This window comes from Camelus bactrianus, chromosome 35, assembly GCF_048773025.1.
Source record: "Camelus bactrianus isolate YW-2024 breed Bactrian camel chromosome 35, ASM4877302v1, whole genome shotgun sequence".
Classification (NCBI taxonomy): domain Eukaryota; kingdom Metazoa; phylum Chordata; class Mammalia; order Artiodactyla; family Camelidae; genus Camelus; species Camelus bactrianus.
Window position 1 is genome coordinate 12189146 of NC_133573.1, and position 20803 is coordinate 12209948.

A 20803-nucleotide genomic window follows, 5' to 3' on the forward strand; every position below is an offset into this window, starting at 1 on the left:
CATCTTTGGAATGCTAAACATGAGGTTAAGGTAGAGCATCCCAAACAAGGTGGCCTAAAGGCAGCTGGGGAGATGGGAATATCACACAGTTGAAAAGGTCAGGGCTATAGATAAGAGATTCCAACAACTGTTGAAGAAGTGGGCTCAGAGAGAAAAGGGCAGAGGGCTGAGGTCAGAGCCCTTACGCGATCCCGCTACAAAGGCTGAAAACTGGTGGTTCACTTGCCACAACAACCTCCTTCTTTGAGTGCCTACTGCTCTCTTACAGAAAACGCTATTCTCTGAAACCACAGACGGCCAGGAACTGCCATCTGAAATTACATCAGTAAGATCCTGGAGGGATATAAGACATGGATAGGTAACCCTGATTGACTTCAAAGTCAGGTGCTGAGCTTTGGAAAAGGGGTTTCTGAAGACAACATTCCACATCTATCTTAACTTTGTAGTTCCAAGGAAACAAAACCTTGGGTCCATTTGCAGTCCAGACCTGATGTTACACACAGCTCTGCTATCAAAACACAACTTCATTTAAATTTTACCTAAACTCCACACTTCCCTCCAAGCCCTGGAAAAACTCCAGCTTCTTCTTTGTTTGGTGATATGCCCCAAGGTCCCTTAGATGTGAGCTGTCTCCCTTTGCACGGGATCAATAAATCCGAATCTGGGGACTATGCGTTCATTTCCGGAGGTTTTAGGATTCCTGGGCGAGGACGGAGGACACTGAAGGCTTTCACAGTACAACCCTTCATTTTACAAGTGAAGACTGGGGACCAAGAGAAGGGTTCCTCATTGTCTCTGCAGCTGTTCTTCCGCAGCTTGGCAGAGGCTCTGTGGTATCCATCATCTAAAATAAGGAGGCGAAATCAGCTGTGGAGTGGTTTTCCTTAGACATGGAACCCACAGGTTTACCCAGGCCTTTTAAGGCCGTTCTTACAGCCGAGGTCAGTCGTTGCTCTGGTGTGGAGACTGATGAGTTCCATAACTGGGACCTCCAGCTCCCTGGGGGCCTTCTGCCTCCTCACCCTACTGTTTCCCATTTCTTCAGCACCTTCTATTCCGTAGGCGAAATTTCCCTTTTCTTTCTTAATCTGGTCCCCACTCGCTCAGGAAGGAGCAGCCTCTGGAACCAGAGAGCCACGTCCCACCCGTCATTCAAATCTTTCTTTTTCTGGCGAAGCCCTCGAAAAAGCTGGGCTAGGAATCAACTCATCTTCAGATTAAACAGAAAGCAAACACTTCGTTACGGGAATACAGTATCTGACTTGGACTGCGGCACGAGTAGTTCCGACTAAGCCCTAGCTCCCGGGAGCTCCTGGGACCGCGTCCCGGGCGCGGCGCAGCGCGGCGGCGGGAAGGGCGGTGGGATGGGCGGCGGGATGGGCGGCGGGGCCGCGGATTGGTCGCCGGGGCGCCGGCTCCGCGCGTGCGCATTGTGCTTTCCGCACAGCCCATCCTGCCGCCCACCACCCATCCGCGGCCTCAGGAGCTATCGGGCGGCAGCCGGCGAGCCGACGGTGGGCCTGGCCTGCTCTCTGGGAGGAGGAAGGAGGGGCCGCCGTGCCGGTCCCCAGAACCCCGCAGCCCCGCAGCCTGCCCTGCCGGCGAGGAGAAGCTGAGAGCCGCCGCCGCTCCGCCCGGCGCCGCCGCCATGGCTGCCATGATGGGTCGGAAGTGAGCCTGCGGGCGACGGTGCCGGCGCGGGCGCTGCCCCCGGGGTCCCCGCCGCCCCACCCGTCCCCGTCGGGGAGCCTCGGCCCCCGCGACCCCTGCGAGCCCGGCGCGGCCCGCGTCCTCCAAGCCTGAGCGGCGGGGAGTGGCTCCCGGCCTCCGGCCCCGGCGGCCAGGAAGATGGCGGACCCGGCCGAGTGCAACATCAAAGTGATGTGTCGCTTCAGACCTCTCAACGAGTCCGAGGTGACCCGAGGCGACAAGTACGTCGCCAAGTTTCAGGGAGAGGACACGGTGATGATCGCGGTGAGTGCCCGCGCCCCCGGCCGGCTGCGCCCGGAGTTAGGGGAAGTGGGGAGGGGGGCCGGGAAGGAGCAGGGGTCCCCGGCCTCCCAGGGGGTCCGGCGCCCCCCACCCCGGCCTGCAGGCGGGGGACGCAGGCGCGGGCTCGGTCCGGGGCACTCCCGCACCCGGGGCGCCGGGGGCGCCGTCCGGGAGCGCAGCCACTGGTGCGGATGCTGCCGGAGTTTAGGGCTCCCCCCAGGTTTGCCGAGCGTGAGATAGGCAAGATCAGATCCCGGCCCGGGACGTGGAGCTCTGAGGCCAGCCTTTCTGTGCCTTAAACAGTCAAGGTGCTTGGTCTTAGGGAAAGTGAGCCGTGTTGAACCCTATTGTTCCCCCCGCGGGAGGAGGAAAACTACCGAACAGCCGCAGTCGTCCCTGTACCTTCTCCCAGCCTGCCCTTTGACTTTACAATTGCAAATGGCGAATCGAGGACTGTAAAAAAGAAATGGTGAGGTTTCTTTTGAAATAGGGGCTGTCAATTTTGTTTAATCTTCCAACGGATCTAGGCTGTTCGCATCGGGCTGAGTAAGTGCTCAGGGAGACCCATTGTCTCATTCTCATTGGGTTTTAAGGGGTAACCGTCTTGGAAAGACTGTTAACTTTTTGTGTGTACATCAGAGTATTATAAAGCCAAGCTTTAAAAAAAAAAAAAGATAAAGTTTGACCAGTGGACTAGGTTTCTTGTATTAGGTTCTTACATTTACAGTTAAGATCTACCTTGAAGAAAATTGATTTTGATAATCCCGAGGACGGTGAGAGATTGTCCTTGTAGTATAAAACATAACGTGACTGGAGTTGGCTGATCATTGTCAGGGAGACCAGAAAGTAAAATTGGTGTATAAATTTTTTTTTTTTTGAGATCTGATCTCCAGTATTGAAAGGTCTCTGAAAAGGACATGCCCAGTTCAACGAGATTAAAATAGATAGTAAGATACTGCCTGCAGAACAGTGGATTGTGACTAAAAATTAAGTTCTTCTTTCTCGATAATGCCATTTGGCAGAACATGTAAGACAGCACTGAAGTTCTTTAGAGTTTATGTGAAAGTTTCCAAAGTTCAGCTCTAGAAAATGAATGTCACAGCTCCACGTTTGCTCAGTTGGATTTTGGCAAATAAGTCACTAGGTTACTAACAACTGCCAGCTACCACTGTGTGAGGACTGTCAGGCTGGTTCTTTGTTAACAAGCCCACCAAAAAACTCTTGCTGTAAATGATATTATGATGAGGCCAAAAAGTTAAACACAAAAATAGTCATCCTTCTCCTCTAGGAGGGTACATTTTACATGGAATCAGAGGAAGCATGCAAGGCCTGGGTTGTAAGTTGGCAAACAGGAGGCTACTAGTTTCTAACAGTTTTTGTGATCACTCAGCCTCAACAGTGGTGGACACATCAAAGCTGGTTTTCTTGAATAAGAGTGTCTTCTTTCTCCAGAATTTGTATGTGTGCATTTACACAAATCTATAAGCATTATCAAGATTTATTTGTTGGAATGGTACAATTTAGGATTCACAATATGTTTTACAAGATTAGGTTAGAAAGTAACCTTCTGATGCAGGCCAAATGTGACATAAAATATGAGGAAAGAGTTGATAGGAAAGAAATAATTACCACAGGAAGCACGGTTATTCTAGGTGGTTTCCTTTGGATGAAGTTATTTTAAGTTTCTTACATAATTTTCCTTAGTAATGTAAGTAAGTTTAAGTGATAATATTAGGAATCATAGAACAGTGATTGAGTCATGCATCAGTAATGAACAGGTAGTTGGCCTTTAGATAAACTGGTAAGCATTTGTCTGTTTTTTTTTTTTTCTTTTTAAGTGTAAGCAAAAATACATTACAGCTGTGATATAGCTTTAAAAAAATGTAAGGCAGCATGTTTAGTTCATTACCTCCGAAACTGATCGTTTGCGTTATAGTGTGTCATTACTCTGAGGTCTCTTTTTTTCCCCTCAGTTTTAAAAAATGCATTATTTTAATTTTTTAAAAGCTGTCTGGAAATTTTTACAGGTATCAAGGAGGAGCAGAATTAGAAAATATCTAGGTTAAAGCGTATCTAGGTTTGTTTTGTTCATTTTGCTGGATCCTGATCCTGATTCAAGGTAAATAACTTAAGAAGGAATTGCTGTGAAGCAGCATTTAAAACTGAATTGTTTTAAACAATTTTAAAACATTTTTTGTATGGCCTTCTGGTTAAATCAAAATTTAAAGAATAAATATTTTAGTTTACAGTGTTACTGAACTCTAATTAGTGCTCATGTAGAAAATAATTTTTAAGGATTCTGATTTCATCTAAGTTCAGTTTCCAGTACTTTGTCCAGATATTTTTCCTGTTACTCATTTAATGAATGATTTTAGTATAATATAACCCCATGGCAGGCAAATCTTGTAATCTTATAATGTTTCTCTGTGTTTTGCGGCCTTTGTGTAGATTTTTTTTTTTTTTGTAATTTAGTGCTTGGTGAAATGTAAATATTACATATTGAATGAAATAAGTGCTTTATTTTTTGAAGATCTTTAAATGACACAAATAGTATGTTTGCTTTGGTAAGCAAACCTGTTATCCACAAAAGAAGGGAAGACCTTTTGAAAGAAGGGAAATGCCTTATGTAGTTCAAATGAGCTTGCTGAAAACACCAGGGAAAAAAACTGAAAACATTACCCCTGTATCTGTTTATGCATCAGAAAAGTGGAACAGGCACATTTGCATCGTTAAGTATCTTTACTAATCGTCGTTCCTTATATGGTGTACACTGCGGCGGCGGCCAGAACCAAAAACAGGTCGTTGTAGTTGATTGAAATTAGACCCAGTTCCCTACCTACAACAGCACAACACAATTGCCCCTTTCAAGCGAGTGGTTTGGTGTTTTATCCTAATTACCTTAAATATAAAAACTGAAAGAGGAGCCACCATCACAGCCCTTTACACCTGTGGAACGTTAGGCCTCAGGCAGTGTCTCCACCCATGTGGTGTATGATCTGAAAATGACTATTCAGAATTCCAGAGAAAAACATATTCCTGCCAGAAGAGTGTCCTTTGTAACCAGCTTTGGATTCAGCCTGATGCATGCAGATTCAAGCAGGAATCATTTCACTTATTCCTGTTTGGTTTTGTCCCCTTGAAGCGTAAGTCAGATGTGAATACATCTTGTGACTTGGAGTGTCTTTGAAGATGTATAAGAGTAAAGGCTGTGTAATGTACATTTCAAAGCCGAGAACCAGGTTTTTAAGACATAGATGTCCAGATCGTGAGTTTTCTTTTGTTTAATTTACTTGAAGGATTATTAGTTAAGGGATGTGTCTTAGTTATAGACCATTAGAAATAGTTTTGTTTCACAAGTCTGATTTTACATCCCAGGAAGCCAGGATCAGTTAGTAACTTTATAGTTAGATCTCTACTCAAAACATTTGTCTTACCTAAGAAAATTATTTTTAGTCTTAGAATTAAAGTAAAACTAATTTGTCAACTTAACACCAAGCACTTAATTTTTTAACAGTGATATACCTTAAAAATCACTCCATCCCAGTGTAGTTATTTTTATGTTTGCATGATCATCCTCTTATCTGAATAAGGTTAATGGTATTTGCATGTTTGCTGTGAAGCGATGCTTCTGGTAAACAGCTGCAGAATGTGCTTTTGAGGAGGCCTCACTGTTACATTATTTTGGGCGTATCTCTTTCTAAACGGTTTATGAGCACTTTTTTTTAATTGATGTAAAAATGAAGGCAGATCTTCAGTAGTGTTTGTTCTTTTTATTCTTTAAATGTTTACTTTAATGAAATATTATCTGACTGACTTTGGAGGGATGCAGTGGTCATACTATTACCTATTTTTTATTGATTAACTTATTTCTTGCAAGCAAAGTTAGAGTTAATGGTGAGGCCTTTAGCGCTAGGGGCTGTCTCCATTCAGTTCAGCTGACATCCCTCGATCACGTGCATTAGATCCCAGTGTGCATCTGCTTTGCTTACTGGTCTAGACTCCACCCAGCCTTCTCCTCTGTTATTATTTGAACCCTACACTCTGTACTAATGAAGTATCATTTCTAAAACTACATTATTCATTCCCAGTATCTGATACCTTGTAGATGCTAAGTAAATGTTTGCCGGGTAGATGAAAAGGGAAAATTACTTCTTGCGTAGAAAGAGTATTAGCATGGTTTATCTCCTTTATTTTGATTACGCTTGTGTTTGTCTCCAGAATTGCTTAGCATGAACACATTTTGTACAATCTGTAAAACAAGAGATTGTCTTTTATCAGCCACACCTGTAGATTTGAATGTTAATGTCTCAGAATCTTAGCAGGAGGATCCTTTTCTGTATGTTGTAGCCAGAGAATAATCAGCCTACTTTTAATTGATGCCAAAGTGAGGTCATCTGAGTATGTCCTTCAGGAACGCTTTCAGCTGCAGAGGGAAAACAAACAACTAATAGTGGTCTAAACAAATAAGAGGTTCTTTTCTTGCCCAGAAAGCCCGGGGATGAGCCTTTAGTTCCACTTGCTGACGCTGTCACCCTCTGTCATCCTTAGCTACTGACTTTTCATGATCATATTTGTCACATTTGCAAGATGGATGCTCCCGTTCCAGACATTCATTCCAGAAAGGAGAAAGGGCATCTTCAGCTGAGATGGTCCTTTAATCAGAAGAATAAACCCTTCTCTGAACCTCCCTGCAGACCATCCCTTATGTCACAGTGTCTAGACCTGGGCCACGGGGCCGCTGGTTGCAAGGAGGCTCCGCTGGTGGGCGGTTAGCTTCCAGCCCGTCCAGTGGGAGGTGGCAGGGGCATCGGGAACACAGCCCTTTGGGGGGGTTTGCTTCGTTGTTGCTGTTGCTCCAAGCTTTGGGAGGGGAATTGTGGGGTATAGTTTCTGAAAAGTACAGTCTTTTTTCACTAAGACCTAGGAGTATTCTGGAATGTTGAGTTGTTTTGGGGCCATGATTGTATTTTATTTTAAGGGCCAGCTTCCTCCCTTTCCTTTGGAAGAGACTAGAGTGCAGGCATACGTTTGCTTTCAATATCGAGACGCCCCCTCCCCTGCTTCCCTCTCTCATCTTGAGATGTCTACATTCTCTCTTAGATTGCTAGCTTGTCCCTGCCAGCACTTAAACCTGCTTGGGTCTTGCCCATCGTAAAAAAATACCTTTCTCCCAGCCAGATTTCTGCTCTACTTGGTTACCTCCTATTCTCTTTTCAACTCTTTCCAATCGGACCTTTGTCATTGGGTACTTTTCAGTTTCGTCTTGACGTCTCAGCTGTATGTGACATAATCACTTCCTCCTTGAAAATTCTTCTTTGACTTGTGTGGACATTGTACTCTGATTTCTTTCATTTCATGCCTCTGGCTCCTTCTCAGGCTACATCAGCAGTTCTGTAAATGTGTCCCTAAAATGGAGTCCCCAAGATCTTTTAGGGGCCTGCAAAATCAAAACCTTTCAAAATAATACTGATATTATTTCACTGTGTTGGCATTTGGTCTTCGCTCCTTCATTTCAAACTTAACTCCCTTTGATTTCTTGAGTGCTGCAAGCTCCTTTCAGCCTTAGGACGTTTAAGCATGCTGTTCCCAATTCCTGGATGACTTCTCCCCACTCACCCTCCCTCTTGACTAACACGGAAGAGAGTGACAGTGAGCTGGGCACCTCTTGTTCTTCAGTTCTTTACCGGCCCTTCTCCAGAGTGTTTCTCTGGCACCCTTCCACTCCCCTACCCCGGCTCTCCTGCTGGGGGCTCTCAGCACTCCCCCAGCACAGTGCCCGAGTCGGCGTTCTCGTCACTTGGTTGCTTGTCTGACGTCCGCCCGCTATTACTTAACGCTCCACTGACAGGTGGAGTGCGTGGGCCTTGGCCCTCATTCTGGCATGGTGTCCAGCATCATGGGCACTCCGTAAATACTTGGTAAATGGGTGAAATGATTGAAAAGCTGTTGCAGTAGACTGAAAAGCTGAAGGGAATAGTGGAGGGAGCCTTGAACCAAAAGACAGGAGATTTGGCTTTGAATTTTAAATTTGTCATTAACAACTTTTGGACCTTTGGGGATTCGAGTTCCTCATCTGCAAGATGAAATTGGTTTTGAAAATAGACTCTCAATACCTGCCAGAAAAGACACCCAATAAATAAAAATTCACTCAGCAGTGCGAGTGCCTACCACAGCAGTGCTAATTGCTGTGCTTTGCCCTGGAAAGACACCAAGGACGAACACACACATTCTTGGTTTTGTGGAGTTTATTCTCGTGGATTTGTGTTTGGGCCCTAAGGTCCTTTCCGCAGAGATTCTATATGTGAAGTGATGCGTATAGTAAGTATCCTATTTTTAAGGTTCAGTGTATGATGACTTCTTTGAAGGAGCTTAGAAGTGTCTGTTCACGTTGCACTGTGTAGTTGAAACCCTTGTCTCTGTTTTTCAGTCCAAGCCTTATGCATTTGACCGGGTGTTCCAGTCAAACACGTCTCAAGAGCAAGTGTATAATGACTGTGCGAAGAAGATTGTTAAAGGTAAGCATGTTGAACCTGCTGGGTTGTCCCAGCGATAAGTAGTTTGTGGTCTTTCCAACGTCCTTTTTCATTTTACTCTCCCTTTCTTTTTAGTTAATTGTGAAAGTTGTTTAAATAATGAGAAGGTCGAATACAGTTAGTAAGCTTGCTGCTCTCATTGCATGAACTAATTTATGTGCGACACCTAGCGAAGGGTGTTAAGAAAATTGTAGTGTCACACACGTGTACTTGGAAGGTGCCAGATACTAGACGTGCCCAGCAGAGGTTCTCAGGTGGCAGTGCTAGAAATACAGCAGCAGGAGGGTGGAAACAAGATGGCCGGACGAGTTTCTGCGAAGTGGTAGGAGACGGCGGCCTGCCCTACTCCCGTTCCGCTGTGATTCCTTCCCCAGGGACTGGGCTTGTCAGTCAAATGAGAAACCTCTGAGGAATTTAACAAGGGTGAGAAAAGTGTGTACGTTCCAGTTATAAGTACTGGTAACTTATACTAATGTATTTTTCAGGTTTATATTTTCTGAAAGCCCAGAACCCTAGAGCTGAGAGGGTGTTAGTGGTTATCTGGACTTACTTCCAGTTACTCCAGAAATATCTTAAGTCAGAGGGATCTTACGATAAAATAGACATTATTTTGTGAGATGATTTATACCGCTTCTTTTGACAGTTCTAACTGCTAAAAAGTACTTCTTAGATTGAGGCAAAAATCTGTCTTGTAGTGTCCACCAGGATAGAGGGGTTGGGCTTCAGTGTGCAAGTGGAGAGGTTAGGGCTGAGTAGGAGCATGGGCACTGCATCCAGTAAGAGGAGAAAAAGTAGAGTTTATGGATACAAATAGGTCCATGCATGTGATGGAAGGAAAATGTACATGTTCTTTGGCAAGGTTGGCATGTTACAGTCTCAGTGGGGTCAGAGTCTTATTGGAGTTGGGGTACGAGAAGGAATAAACGGACGTGGGTACTTGATGTTAGGCAGGCCGTGCAGTTAGTGATGGGAAGGTCTAGAGAGTGACCGTGGAGCTGGCATCTGAAGGAGTAAAGGACAAGATTGTGGAGAGAATCAGGTCGAGGGTCTGAGGGGCCAGGGTGTCATGTAGCAGTGGGATCATCTACTGCCTGGACGTTGAAACGACCAGCATGACAACTGGAATGGAACTGGCGAGAGCGGACTGGAGGGAGAATTACACGTGATTCTGTACATGATCTCGAGAAAGGGAGGCGGGCAGTGTCGTCCTGTGTTGTGAGCCTGACGGAGCCATCCAGTGGCTCTGTGCATCCTGGAGCGTGATGGTACAACGTTCTTTGATTCATTGTGCTTTTGTCATCACTACAGGCTGAGATTACTTCAGCTTTTTTAGTAATATAAAATTACTGATTCATGAATTCGTGGGCAGTTTAAATGTACAAATCCTTTTCACATCTGCTACAGCCAGGGTTACACCCCAGTCCACACTTGACTACTGAGTGCAAGCCTTTAAAGTGCAGGTTCCATTGTGTTCCTTTTAGCTCGTGCTCATATTTTGAGTTTTGTTTTCACAGTTGTCTTACTAGGGATCTAAGTTGGCTATCAGCATGTTTTGATAAGTCTATTATGGTGTCAAGGATATTTAAGTGTCTTTTTAAGGTTTTTATTTAAGGACATTGAATAAGGTTGTTGGTGATTATTAAATCACACTGAGTATTCAGCTGACATCAGAGTCTCTTACTGTCCAGTCGTCTATACTTCTTAGCTTGTCAACATATGCACAAGAAAATGATGAAAAACTTGAATCCTTTTGTGAAATCATGGTGCATGACTCTCGTATTCCCCAAAGTACCAGTTGAGTGATCCAAGCAGGCAATGGGGTTAGCTTTCCTTAGTGAATTGGTATATTTGTCTGAGGTTCCCAGAATCCGTCATTTTTCACTTTTTGAAAACGAGTATAACATTTACAAGTTAGTCATCTTTTGTTACCTCCATTCTCTGTGGCTTCTGTGAAATTTTTATCCGTGGGATGTAATCCTCTCACAACTAGGAACTTGGGCTCATTTAGAAACGTTCTTTGGCCGTCCGGCCCACCTCAACCCCGAAGTCGGCCCATCGGTGTTTTTCCTGTTGTTCCATTTTGAGGAGAATGGTGTAGATGGTAATACATCATTAGTTAACATTTTTTGGTCTTTTCTAGGCAGTGCAGGTCTTACTCATGATTCTTTTTCTGAATATTTTTAAAGCTCTCTTTAGGGCCTTAGTTTTTGTTTATTTGTTTTTGTTTTGTTTTGTTTTGTTTTGTTTTGTTTTGTTTTTGTAAGACTTGCTGCTCCCAGGCTTTTTCTTTTCTCATGTTGTTCCAGTGGTTTTTTTTGCCTTGTTTGTACGTCCTCAGATGGTTTCTCAGCAACCACCTCACACCTTCCTTCCTCAGAACTCTGAAATCTGTTGTCCTGAAGTCCAGGGTGCTTGTTTCTACTGCCTTTTGTTCTGTTTCAGGTGACATCATTTCTAAGATGACATCATTCTTGTTGTGAAATTTCCCTCCTTTTCTCAGCAGTTTGGTCCCTTTTACTTCACCAGCAGATTCCTGTTTTACTGTTTGGAGCTGGTTCTGAGGCGCGGCTCCCTTCTGTGCAGCACGTAAGCCCAGGCTCTGGGATCAGACGGACCTAGATTGAGGTCTCGGGTCTTCCACTTTCTGGCTTTGTGACTTTTACAGTCACCTGACCTTTCTAGTCTCCATTTCCTCTTCTGCAAAATCAGGGTACTGTGAGTATTTTAAAAGATGATTCATGAAAAGGTTCTTTACCCAGGACCTGGTATGACCTAAGTATGTAACAGGTGTCAACTGCTGCTTGTGGCCTCTGTTTTCTAAGAAAGGAAATGATTTTCTTAGTTTGATCAACCATAATCGTACTTGGGATAGCTCTCAGCCTAATTTTCACTCTGCAAAATTAGACTTCGGGTGCTGTTACAGTAGAAGGTGTCCGTCTGTCTGTCTGCAGGTTCTGTGCCAGCTTTGTCATTCGTAAAAAAGTATCTGGCTGACTTTCTCCTCTTACCTTCACCCAAATGCTCTGCCGCTTTGGAGGGGCCTGGGTATAGTACCCAGCGGGACTTGCCCCGGGCAGGATGTGAGTGTGGCGGGGTTACCCATAAAGACATAGATTTAAGGAGAGTGATGGGGTGGGGGCTAGGCGATGTGTGAGGACAGAAAAGCAATTAAAACTACGTGGCAGGTTGGACTTGGGCCCCTCGTTCGCACACAGAGCAAATAGGATGTGGTTACAAACTGGTGGGCAAGGATCGGCAAGATGGTGGGTGAGCTGGTATTTCTTCTGAGATGTGGGTTTGATGAGTGAGCTGCCAGGGATGAGCTGAGAGCAGCTCGTGTGCCCGGGGCCTGCCAGGCGCTGAGGCCGCTTTGTTGCAGATTCCCATACAAGTACAGAACTTATATACAGGGCTAAGACTTCCTTTTCATAGACTGATTAGATAGATTTTTTTTTCTTTTGAACATGTTTTATCCACCTGTATTCTGTTTTGAATTCTGAACCTGAGCGGTGTCTGTAAGTTGGTTTCCCTGGTATAAAGTAGGTGTCATTTATTCAGTGTTTGCTGGATGCCAGGTGTCATACCAGGCCTCCATAGGGTCCCCAGTTTCACCATAGCTTCCTGCCTGGGACTGTCTGTCACTGTATCCACCTTAGTTTTTCCAGAGGTAGCCTGCCATACTGTGTTGAGGTTAAGAGCTTGTCTTCGGAGCCAAGACTGTCCTGGTTTGCATCCCGACTCTGTCTTCCTAGGTGTGGAGCTATAGGCAATTTATTTAACCTTTTTGTGCCTCAGTGTCCTCACCTGTAGAATGGGACTAAAATAGTACCTTGCATAGGGTCTTGTGAGGATTAGATACACTGATACATGATAAATTATCAGAGCCTGGCACATTGCACATTCTCAAATGTTAACAGTAATAATTTTATATGATGACTTCTCATTCTCACAGCCTTCCCCTAAGCAGGCATTTTCCTGATGAGGAAGCTGAAGTTCAGAGATGAAGGGACTTGTAGAAGGTGATAAGCCACTGTCTCACTTGCTCAGTATGTTTCCTTGTTTACAAAGTATGAAAGAAGTAAGATGGCCGTAGTTCCACCTCTGTTTCTCACAAGAACACCAAAAGTATGTTGTAAAAGGAGGGGGACACTTTAGAAAGATGCTGTGCGTTAGAGTAATAGTCATTCACCAAGCATTTGAGACCCTACTAAGTGCCTGGCACCACGCTGGGATTTTACAGGCTGGTGAGGAAGGCAGCCAAGTAAATTGGTGTCTGCAATACACGGTGGTAAGTATCATGGCTGAATGCAGGGGCTGTAAGACTCTCACCTTGATTCGTTTGGGGGTGGGTTGTGAAACTGGGCTGGAGGAAGAAGTGAAGCCTAAGTTAAAGGATGCACGAGAGTAGGAAGGAGAGTGAGGGGCACCCAGACGGGTACGCATGGGCTGAGGCGTCCATGTGGGAAAGTATTGCATGTGTGGGGAGAACATACATTACAGGTGACTGAACTTGAACCATATGAGATTGTCAGATTCAACCATTTTTACCAGCAAAGCCAGCAGTGTGAGGGGAAGGATGGTGGGAGATGGAGCTGGGAAGAAGGCAAACAAGAGCCAGGTCCAGAAGTGCCCGGTTTCATCTGATTACAGATGCGTGCTCTCTAGGATTTTAAAAAAGATGAGGAGTATTTTTATGTGTGTGTGTGTGTGTGTGTGTGTGTGTGTGTGTGTTTTTAAGATCTGTACTTTTAAGGTATGTGCATTTCATTCTACATAAGTTTTACCTCTGAAGACTAAAACTGCAGAATATTGAATTGTGGCTCATGGTGTAGGCATGGTGAAGTGTTTAGGTGGAAGCGTGTTGAAGTCTGCAGTTTACTCTGAAATGCATTAAATAAGAGGGATGGATAGACACATGATTAAGGCAAATAGTAAAATGATGGAATTCGTTTAATTGAAATATAGGCAGTTTACAATGTTGTGTCAGTTTCTGGTGCGCAGCGCAGTGCTTCAGTCGTACGTGAATACACGTGTGTTCACTCTCATGCTCTTTCACTGTGAGGGGCTACAAGTTACCGAATACAGTTCCCTGCGCTGTACGGTATAAACTTGTTTATCTGTTTTGTGTGTACCAGCCAGTATCTGCAAATCTCAAGCTCCCAATGATGAAATGTTAATGATAGAACCTGAGTAGTGGTTATGGGGTGTTCACTGTAAGATTCATTCAGTTTTTCTGTAGGCTTAGACTTTCTTATAATAAAGTCACCATGGGAAGCAGGAGTCAGGAATGGTTTTGAAGGTACATAAGGGATTATTTTCCTAATTGATGAAAGTGGTCTTCCTTTCATGACAACATGGCACCTCTAGAAATCACCTAATCATTGTTACCTCCCCTGCACCCAGAACCGAGAGCCTGGGTCCTAGTGCTGAGTAAATACTGGAGTGTTGAATATTCCATAACCTCTGATCGTATACAGTTTTTAAAGTTCTGCTTGAAGTCCCAGATACAAATGTGCTGCATACATTTATTATCCTGTGAGCCGTCACGTGACAGGGCTTCACCTAACACACACACAGTGTGATGTCATGTAGATTGTGCGTCAGTACGATCTCGGGAAAGTCGCTTAATCATTCACCTACCGGTATTTATTAAGTGCTTATTGTGGTAGTTGCTAGGTAACCAGATCATATCATGAATGAACATTTTATGTATAGATCTAACAAAAATTTGGAATTCATCCTTCGGTTTTGTGTGGTTGATTAAAAGATCTTAAGCAGGGTATATTACACAGACATACCGAGAACAATTATGTATAAAGAAAGTGAACTGGAGAGGGTGGTGCTTTTTTTCTCCATATAATTTCTTCTTCAGAATTACTGACAGATTATTGCAATTCTGTTTTAAATGTGATTCTTGAAATTATTTTGCTTCCTGTCATAAAACTGAAAAGATTTAGAATGAAAGTTTCAAATTTTTAGATCTCTTAAAATCTTCCCAGGGAAGTTTCTCTTTCCTATTAGTATATGTTTCTGTAGCAGATCTGTTATCTAGTTAGTTGTGCCCAATGTTGGGATCTTTTTTCTTTCTTTCTTAAAATAATCAATTAAAAGAAAAAAGAATTGTCTTGCTTGTTACAAGTTTACTTTCCACTGTTACCATCTATTTCCAGCAGTCTTCTCTTTTTACTTTGGCTTCCTCTAGACTAGAATGTAATTTTATAGTACCTTTTCACCAAAAAAAAAAAAAAAAAAAAAAACAGAACCAAAAAAAAACCCCCAAAAAACAGAACAAACTGAATCCTTGAAAACTGGAAATCAAAAGGTCACCTTGTTCACTTGTATTTAGCCCCCTTGAGCCTAAAGGAAGTTACTTTAGATCTTGGGGTATGCAAAGGACTAGAAAAACTGGTTTGTTTTGTTTTTTAATTACAGGAACGTTCTGATAATTGATTCTGAGGTAGGACTGGACTTGCTGTGTAAGGAGGGATGGTGTCTGTATGGGTTTGTGAGGCTTAACCAGCAGTTGACCACCAGTCAGCCCTACTTCTAAAAGCTGATTGATACCTATAGGTAAACTGGCAGATCATTTGTCTCTTTTGGGTCCCCTGAAGCTTTGGAGTACAGGTGTAATGACAGTGGAGATGTACGCCGACTTGAGAAATGATTACAAGCAGTGGAATTTAAAATGTGTTTCTTACAATAGAAAGTAATCTGGGCTGGAGGGGAAGGAATTGCTTAGAGGGAGCATCACAGGAAATTACTGTTAATGTATTCTTACTTCCTTTAATGCCTTTATAAATTTTTCATGTGCTCAACTTTGACTTAGATGGAATCTTTCATATTAGTGTAAAGGGAATCTGAATCTTCCTCACCATTCTTTCCACAAACATGTTAATGTGGGGATTTGATGGTGCACGGGTGAGGCACAAGGTTGATGTACGTGTGAATTATTGTAGTGTTTTTGAACATTCTGCTTAAGGAAAAAGAATCCCCTGATGTATAAAATCTCTTTATTTCCTCATAGATGTACTTGAGGGATACAACGGAACCATATTTGCGTATGGACAGACCTCCTCTGGGAAGACGCATACGATGGAGGTAACATTTGATGATCTGTGCTTGGATATGGCTCGCAGCGCACAAGGGGCATTCATCCGTTATTCCTGACAGTGTTTGACCCGCTTAACTAGCTTTACTTACTGTTTATTGCTTTGTCTCATACGAATTGTATACAAGTAACATTGTTGGCAAATGATCAGTTCCTGAGTTTAAACAGTGAAGTGTTGTATATTGAAAGTCATACCTAGCTTTGTTTTATCAGTGTAACCACAAAATTAGGAAGATTTTAGGATTAAATCAGAGTTCTCTGTATGGTAAATTTTGGAATTTTTAATGTTTATGTGTTTTCATTTCTCTTCAGAGCACTTAATTTTTCCTCAGCTCCTTGGTTGTGTCTGTGTGTCCATCCCGTACCCCGGCCCCTGGCCAAATATTTGCCACTCTTTGATAGGAAGATCTCCAGAATGAGCAGAGCTGCTATTAATAATAAATGTGGGCCTGCTCAAGCTTTGCTTCTAGGAAACAGCCTGTAATCTTCTGCCGCTGCTGCAGAGTATCTGCTTTTATCATCTGTCTGAGCATTCTGTATAAAGTAAATGGCTGCTTGTTTTAGTCTCATTCATGTTACTCATTTTCATAAAGTTACAGTCAGAGAGCAAGGACGTTCCTAGCACTTGGATGAATTTGACTTTAAGTAGAAGCTGCCGTGCCGATTTATAGGACAAGAAACTTAACTAAAAACTTTCCCTAGAGTATGTTCATTTATAAATGTGCATAATCTGAATCTAATGATAAAATTAAAGGCCAAGGTCAGTTGGTAACCCCCGTGGTTGGCGTATAGTCTTTATATGTAACTTACCAGAATATATCCTGGTTGAATTCGGTTTTTTTGGGTGTTTGTCAAGCCACTTTTTTTTTTAATCAAAAATGGCAACAATTAGAATTCCTGTCCTCTGTTGACTGTAAATTGTGGATTAAAAGTTTTTAATTTGTGCTTTATAGTTTAGCCTAATTTTGTTTTCTCTTTAGGGTAAACTTCATGATCCAGAAGGCATGGGAATTATTCCAAGAATAGTGCAAGATATTTTTAATTATATTTACTCCATGGATGAAAATTTGGAATTTCATATTAAGGTAAAATCACTGGGGAAAGACTGTAATTTATTTTATGCCTAGAATAATTCTGTTCCAAAAAATAATAAACTTTTTCTTTTAAAAGGTATTTTTTAATGTTTTAATGGACAGGTATAGTTGAAAGAACATTAGAATTAGTAAACCGAAGTCCTTCATTTGCTGTTAGTAAACAAGTAGGCTAACCTCTTTGGCCTCCTTCTCCGTAAAATAAAACAGTTTGTTTTGCTGCAGAGCTCAAAGGTTTTAGATGATTCGTTTTGGATGAAGATACGTAATGGAAAGTGCATTTTAGTTGCATGAGGATTTTAGCGCATTTAGGGCCTCCCAATAGAGTGAAAGCCGTGATTGAGTTGTCCCCGTAGTCTAGTCGATGCTTGGCACTAGGACCCCAATAAATATTCAGTGAATAAGTGAATAAACTACTTTATAATGTTAAATGGTTGGTCTTTTTCCTTTTATTTCCTCTGCCCTTTAGGTTTCATATTTTGAAATTTATTTGGATAAGATAAGGGACCTACTAGATGGTGAGTTAAATTCTTGCTGTTTGATCATTTTTGAAAGCCACATGTTACCTTCTTTAGTAGTAAATGTGAGGCCATTTCTCAGTAACCTATGCGAAATTGACTTAAATGATAGGAAACATTTTTAAATGCTTCTTACAAAGCTTTAATTGAATGCCTTTTGACACATGGAATAATCTCTTTAAAGGATATATTTATGGGTGCTTTGTAAGAAGTAATTCGAGCACTGGGCTGGAGTTAGGGAGCCTAGGTCCTGAGCTCTGGTCTTCCATCAGCTGTCAGTTGACACATCATCCTTGAGGAAACTACTGAACCACTGCGACTTAATGTTCTTATTTCCAGAATGGAGGTGGCAGAGGGGGGCCTGGACCTGAAAGTTCTATATTGCTGCATTGGTTTCTGTATACATCTATTTCTGCAGGGTCTTGCTTTAATAGTGATAATTAACTGTTTCACAGCTAGAGTTAGAGTTTAGGAAAATGTTGTTAATAGTATTTATTTTTCTTTTTCAGTTTCGAAGACCAATCTTTCAGTTCATGAAGATAAAAACCGAGTTCCCTACGTAAAGGTACTTGTGATACAGAATGTGCAGGAAAGCCCTGCAGTAACAGTTTTGAAGGATATTGACATACTCTAAAACTTCACTTCACAGGGGTGCACAGAGCGTTTTGTATGTAGTCCAGATGAAGTTATGGATACCATAGATGAAGGAAAATCCAACAGACATGTAGCAGTTACAAGTAAGCAGCATGTTTATTAACACTAGTTAAGGTACAGACTGCCTTAAAATATCTTTATCAAGTTGATTAAAATTGTAAGATTTTTCTTAGGTAAAATAATGCTTTAGAAATTGCTAGTAAGGGAAAGCTGTGTTTGTTTATAGTTGTTTCTGTGGTTTCATTGCAGATATGAATGAACATAGCTCTAGGAGTCACAGTATATTTCTTATTAATGTAAAACAAGAGAACACGCAAACAGAACAAAAGCTGAGTGGAAAACTTTATCTGGTTGATTTAGCTGGTAGTGAAAAGGTAAAAATCTTTATATTCTGATGGATATCTAAGCATTTTTATTAAACTTTAGCTCTAATATGCGTTATTCATTGTTACATCTTGAAAATGTTTATAGAATTGGATTTGGTAATATTTTTGAGAATTAACAAGCATTTGTGCCATTGCTTTATTGTTACATAAACTGAATGACTCCTTCCAAATAGTAATTTTTACTGTCATTCGGGCCATAGCCCAGTTCAGCCAACACGTGTTGTCCTTGACTTAAAGTGTATGCTTTTATTGAGAATGTGTTCAACATACGTCATTAAGAATTTTACTAGGTATCCTTTCCCTAATTTTTTGGTATCTGTTTTATCCATTCTGGCATTGGGCTCCCTGTGAAGATGGTCCATTAGTCCTCTCTGATTTGGCTGTGCTTCTTTCTTACTTTTGAATGATTGTTTATTATAGTCCTTTGCAGTCTGATTCTAGTTTATATCCAAATCGGAATAAGTTCAAATGTTTTCATGTTGATCTCTGTGACCATTTTTGCTATTCTGCTGATTTGTTTCTTCTGATGAGAATGACATACCTGTTCCCTTTTATGCAAAAGTCTTACACACATTCTTCAAAGCCAGTCTGACTTTGTGGATACTGAGAAGCCGTTTCAAGTTTCTCTTTTCTGATGCAGCAGGGGGGTTAACAAAAGTAAAGTACAAATGTATGTGTAAATTGGTTAATTTCAAGAGCACACCTACAAATGAATTTGATACCTCCTTAATCTTGTTTTTGTCATGCAGCTGGTTACTTGACCAAGTTCTCAAAAGAGTCAGACTTGAGAAATAATGATAGCTTAGAGTAAATGCTTAGCAAATAAACCCATGATGCTTTCCATTTTCTCTATTGCTGATTATAACTTTTAAGAAAATTCAAAGAAAAATCATCTTAAACTCATAATCTTGTTTCATTCTTTTGAAATCTTACGTATAGGTTAGTAAAACTGGAGCTGAAGGTGCTGTGCTGGATGAAGCTAAGAACATCAACAAGTCACTTTCTGCTCTTGGAAATGTCATCTCTGCTTTGGCGGAGGGTAGTGTGAGTACACTTGTTTTTGTTTCCCTGTTGTTATCTGCTGGTGAATTACAAATAGATATACACATATGCATGGATGTGTGAGTGAGGGCTTCACTGAACCACTCTGTGAACAAGTTGTCTTTTAGGAATTTATTTTATAGTGTTAGCATGTGTATCTTAGTTCCCATCATTTAAAATAACTGATATTACTTTGTAGTTTATTTTAAAGTAGCATATTTCTGCAACAAAATCTATTATGTAGAAACCCATTGGTCTCCTTCATGTTTTTGCTTGTGTCTGTACGCAGACGTATGTTCCATATCGAGACAGTAAAATGACAAGAATCCTTCAAGACTCCCTAGGAGGGAACTGTCGAACCACTATCGTCATTTGCTGCTCCCCGTCATCATACAATGAGTCTGAAACAAAATCCACACTCCTGTTTGGTCAGAGGTTTGTCGTTGAGAAATGTAGCTAATGTGGCTAGGCCTTTGTTTATTGAAGCTGGGAGAGTTTCAGGTGTTCACACAAGTGCATATTATTAGTGTACTGGACACAGCTTTTTAATTGAGAGGCAGATAATTCAAGCAAAGTCCATATCTTAGGCTGTTTGGGTTTTAAGTTTTGGTGCACATTAAAGTCAAACGTTAACTTTAGTCAGACTAATGTGAGAAGCTTTAATTCAGCATTAAAGAAAATAAACATTTGAGTCAGGTAAAGCCTTACAGGTATAATCCTGTATTAAGCCTGTTGACACACGTGACCTGCTCAGATAAAGAGGGAACTGTATATGAGATGGTGGGGCTGGGAAGGTCAGTAATGGCGACGTGGTCTTTGTCAGTGATGATTGCTTTTCTTCACTCAGCCTTAGAAATGAATTGGGGAAATGTGGGCCCTTGTTTTTATCCTCATCAGGTTGATTTTTTTTATTTTAAGCTACACACTGATTTACTTGGCGTTGTGAATAAGCACTGGACTGCAGCTCTCAGTATTTAGTCAAGGACGTAACTAGACAAGAATAGTTACGTTAAGTTACTCAGCCGTGTATACATGTATTACAGAGATGCAGGTACCTCTTGAAAGTCATTAATTTTAGTCACATTCTTTTTTCCCCCAACTACTTCTCTTAGGGCTAAAACAATTAAGAACACCGTTTGTGTCAATGTTGAGTTAACTGCAGAACAGTGGAAAAAGAAGTATGAAAGAGAAAAAGAAAAAAATAAGACCCTGCGAAACACCATTCAGTGGCTTGAAAATGAACTCAACCGATGGCGTAATGGTAATAACTTGTGAATTGGTTATTTTGAGTTTGATGGTACAGATTTAGAGCTTTTTTGTAAACTTGAGACTCTAATATAAATGAAAATAACAAAGTGTATCCATTTTCACTTTTTAAAAGACAATAGGAATCATCAAATAAAAATGAGTAAAATCTTCCATGTTAAATTCTGGGTTTACCTGAAATTATAAATAGATGTGCAGGGCCACCTAGGTTGCT

General features: G+C 41.8%; 1 protein-coding gene across 1 annotated transcript in view; it reads left to right on the top strand.

The window, feature by feature from the left end:
- Window positions 1-1425: 1425 nt before the first annotated feature.
- Window positions 1426-20803, top strand: part of KIF5B (kinesin family member 5B) — a 39064-nt gene continuing 19686 nt past the window's right edge. Inside the window, exons 1-11 of the mRNA XM_074358405.1 lie at window positions 1426-1974; window positions 8420-8507; window positions 15550-15623; window positions 16614-16718; window positions 17194-17242; window positions 17752-17807; window positions 17892-17979; window positions 18146-18270; window positions 19222-19326; window positions 19613-19758; window positions 20436-20584. Coding sequence (XP_074214506.1) covers window positions 1849-1974; window positions 8420-8507; window positions 15550-15623; window positions 16614-16718; window positions 17194-17242; window positions 17752-17807; window positions 17892-17979; window positions 18146-18270; window positions 19222-19326; window positions 19613-19758; window positions 20436-20584 — 1111 coding nt within the window. The 5' untranslated portion in view covers window positions 1426-1848. The remainder of the gene's footprint in view (window positions 1975-8419; window positions 8508-15549; window positions 15624-16613; window positions 16719-17193; window positions 17243-17751; window positions 17808-17891; window positions 17980-18145; window positions 18271-19221; window positions 19327-19612; window positions 19759-20435; window positions 20585-20803) is intronic.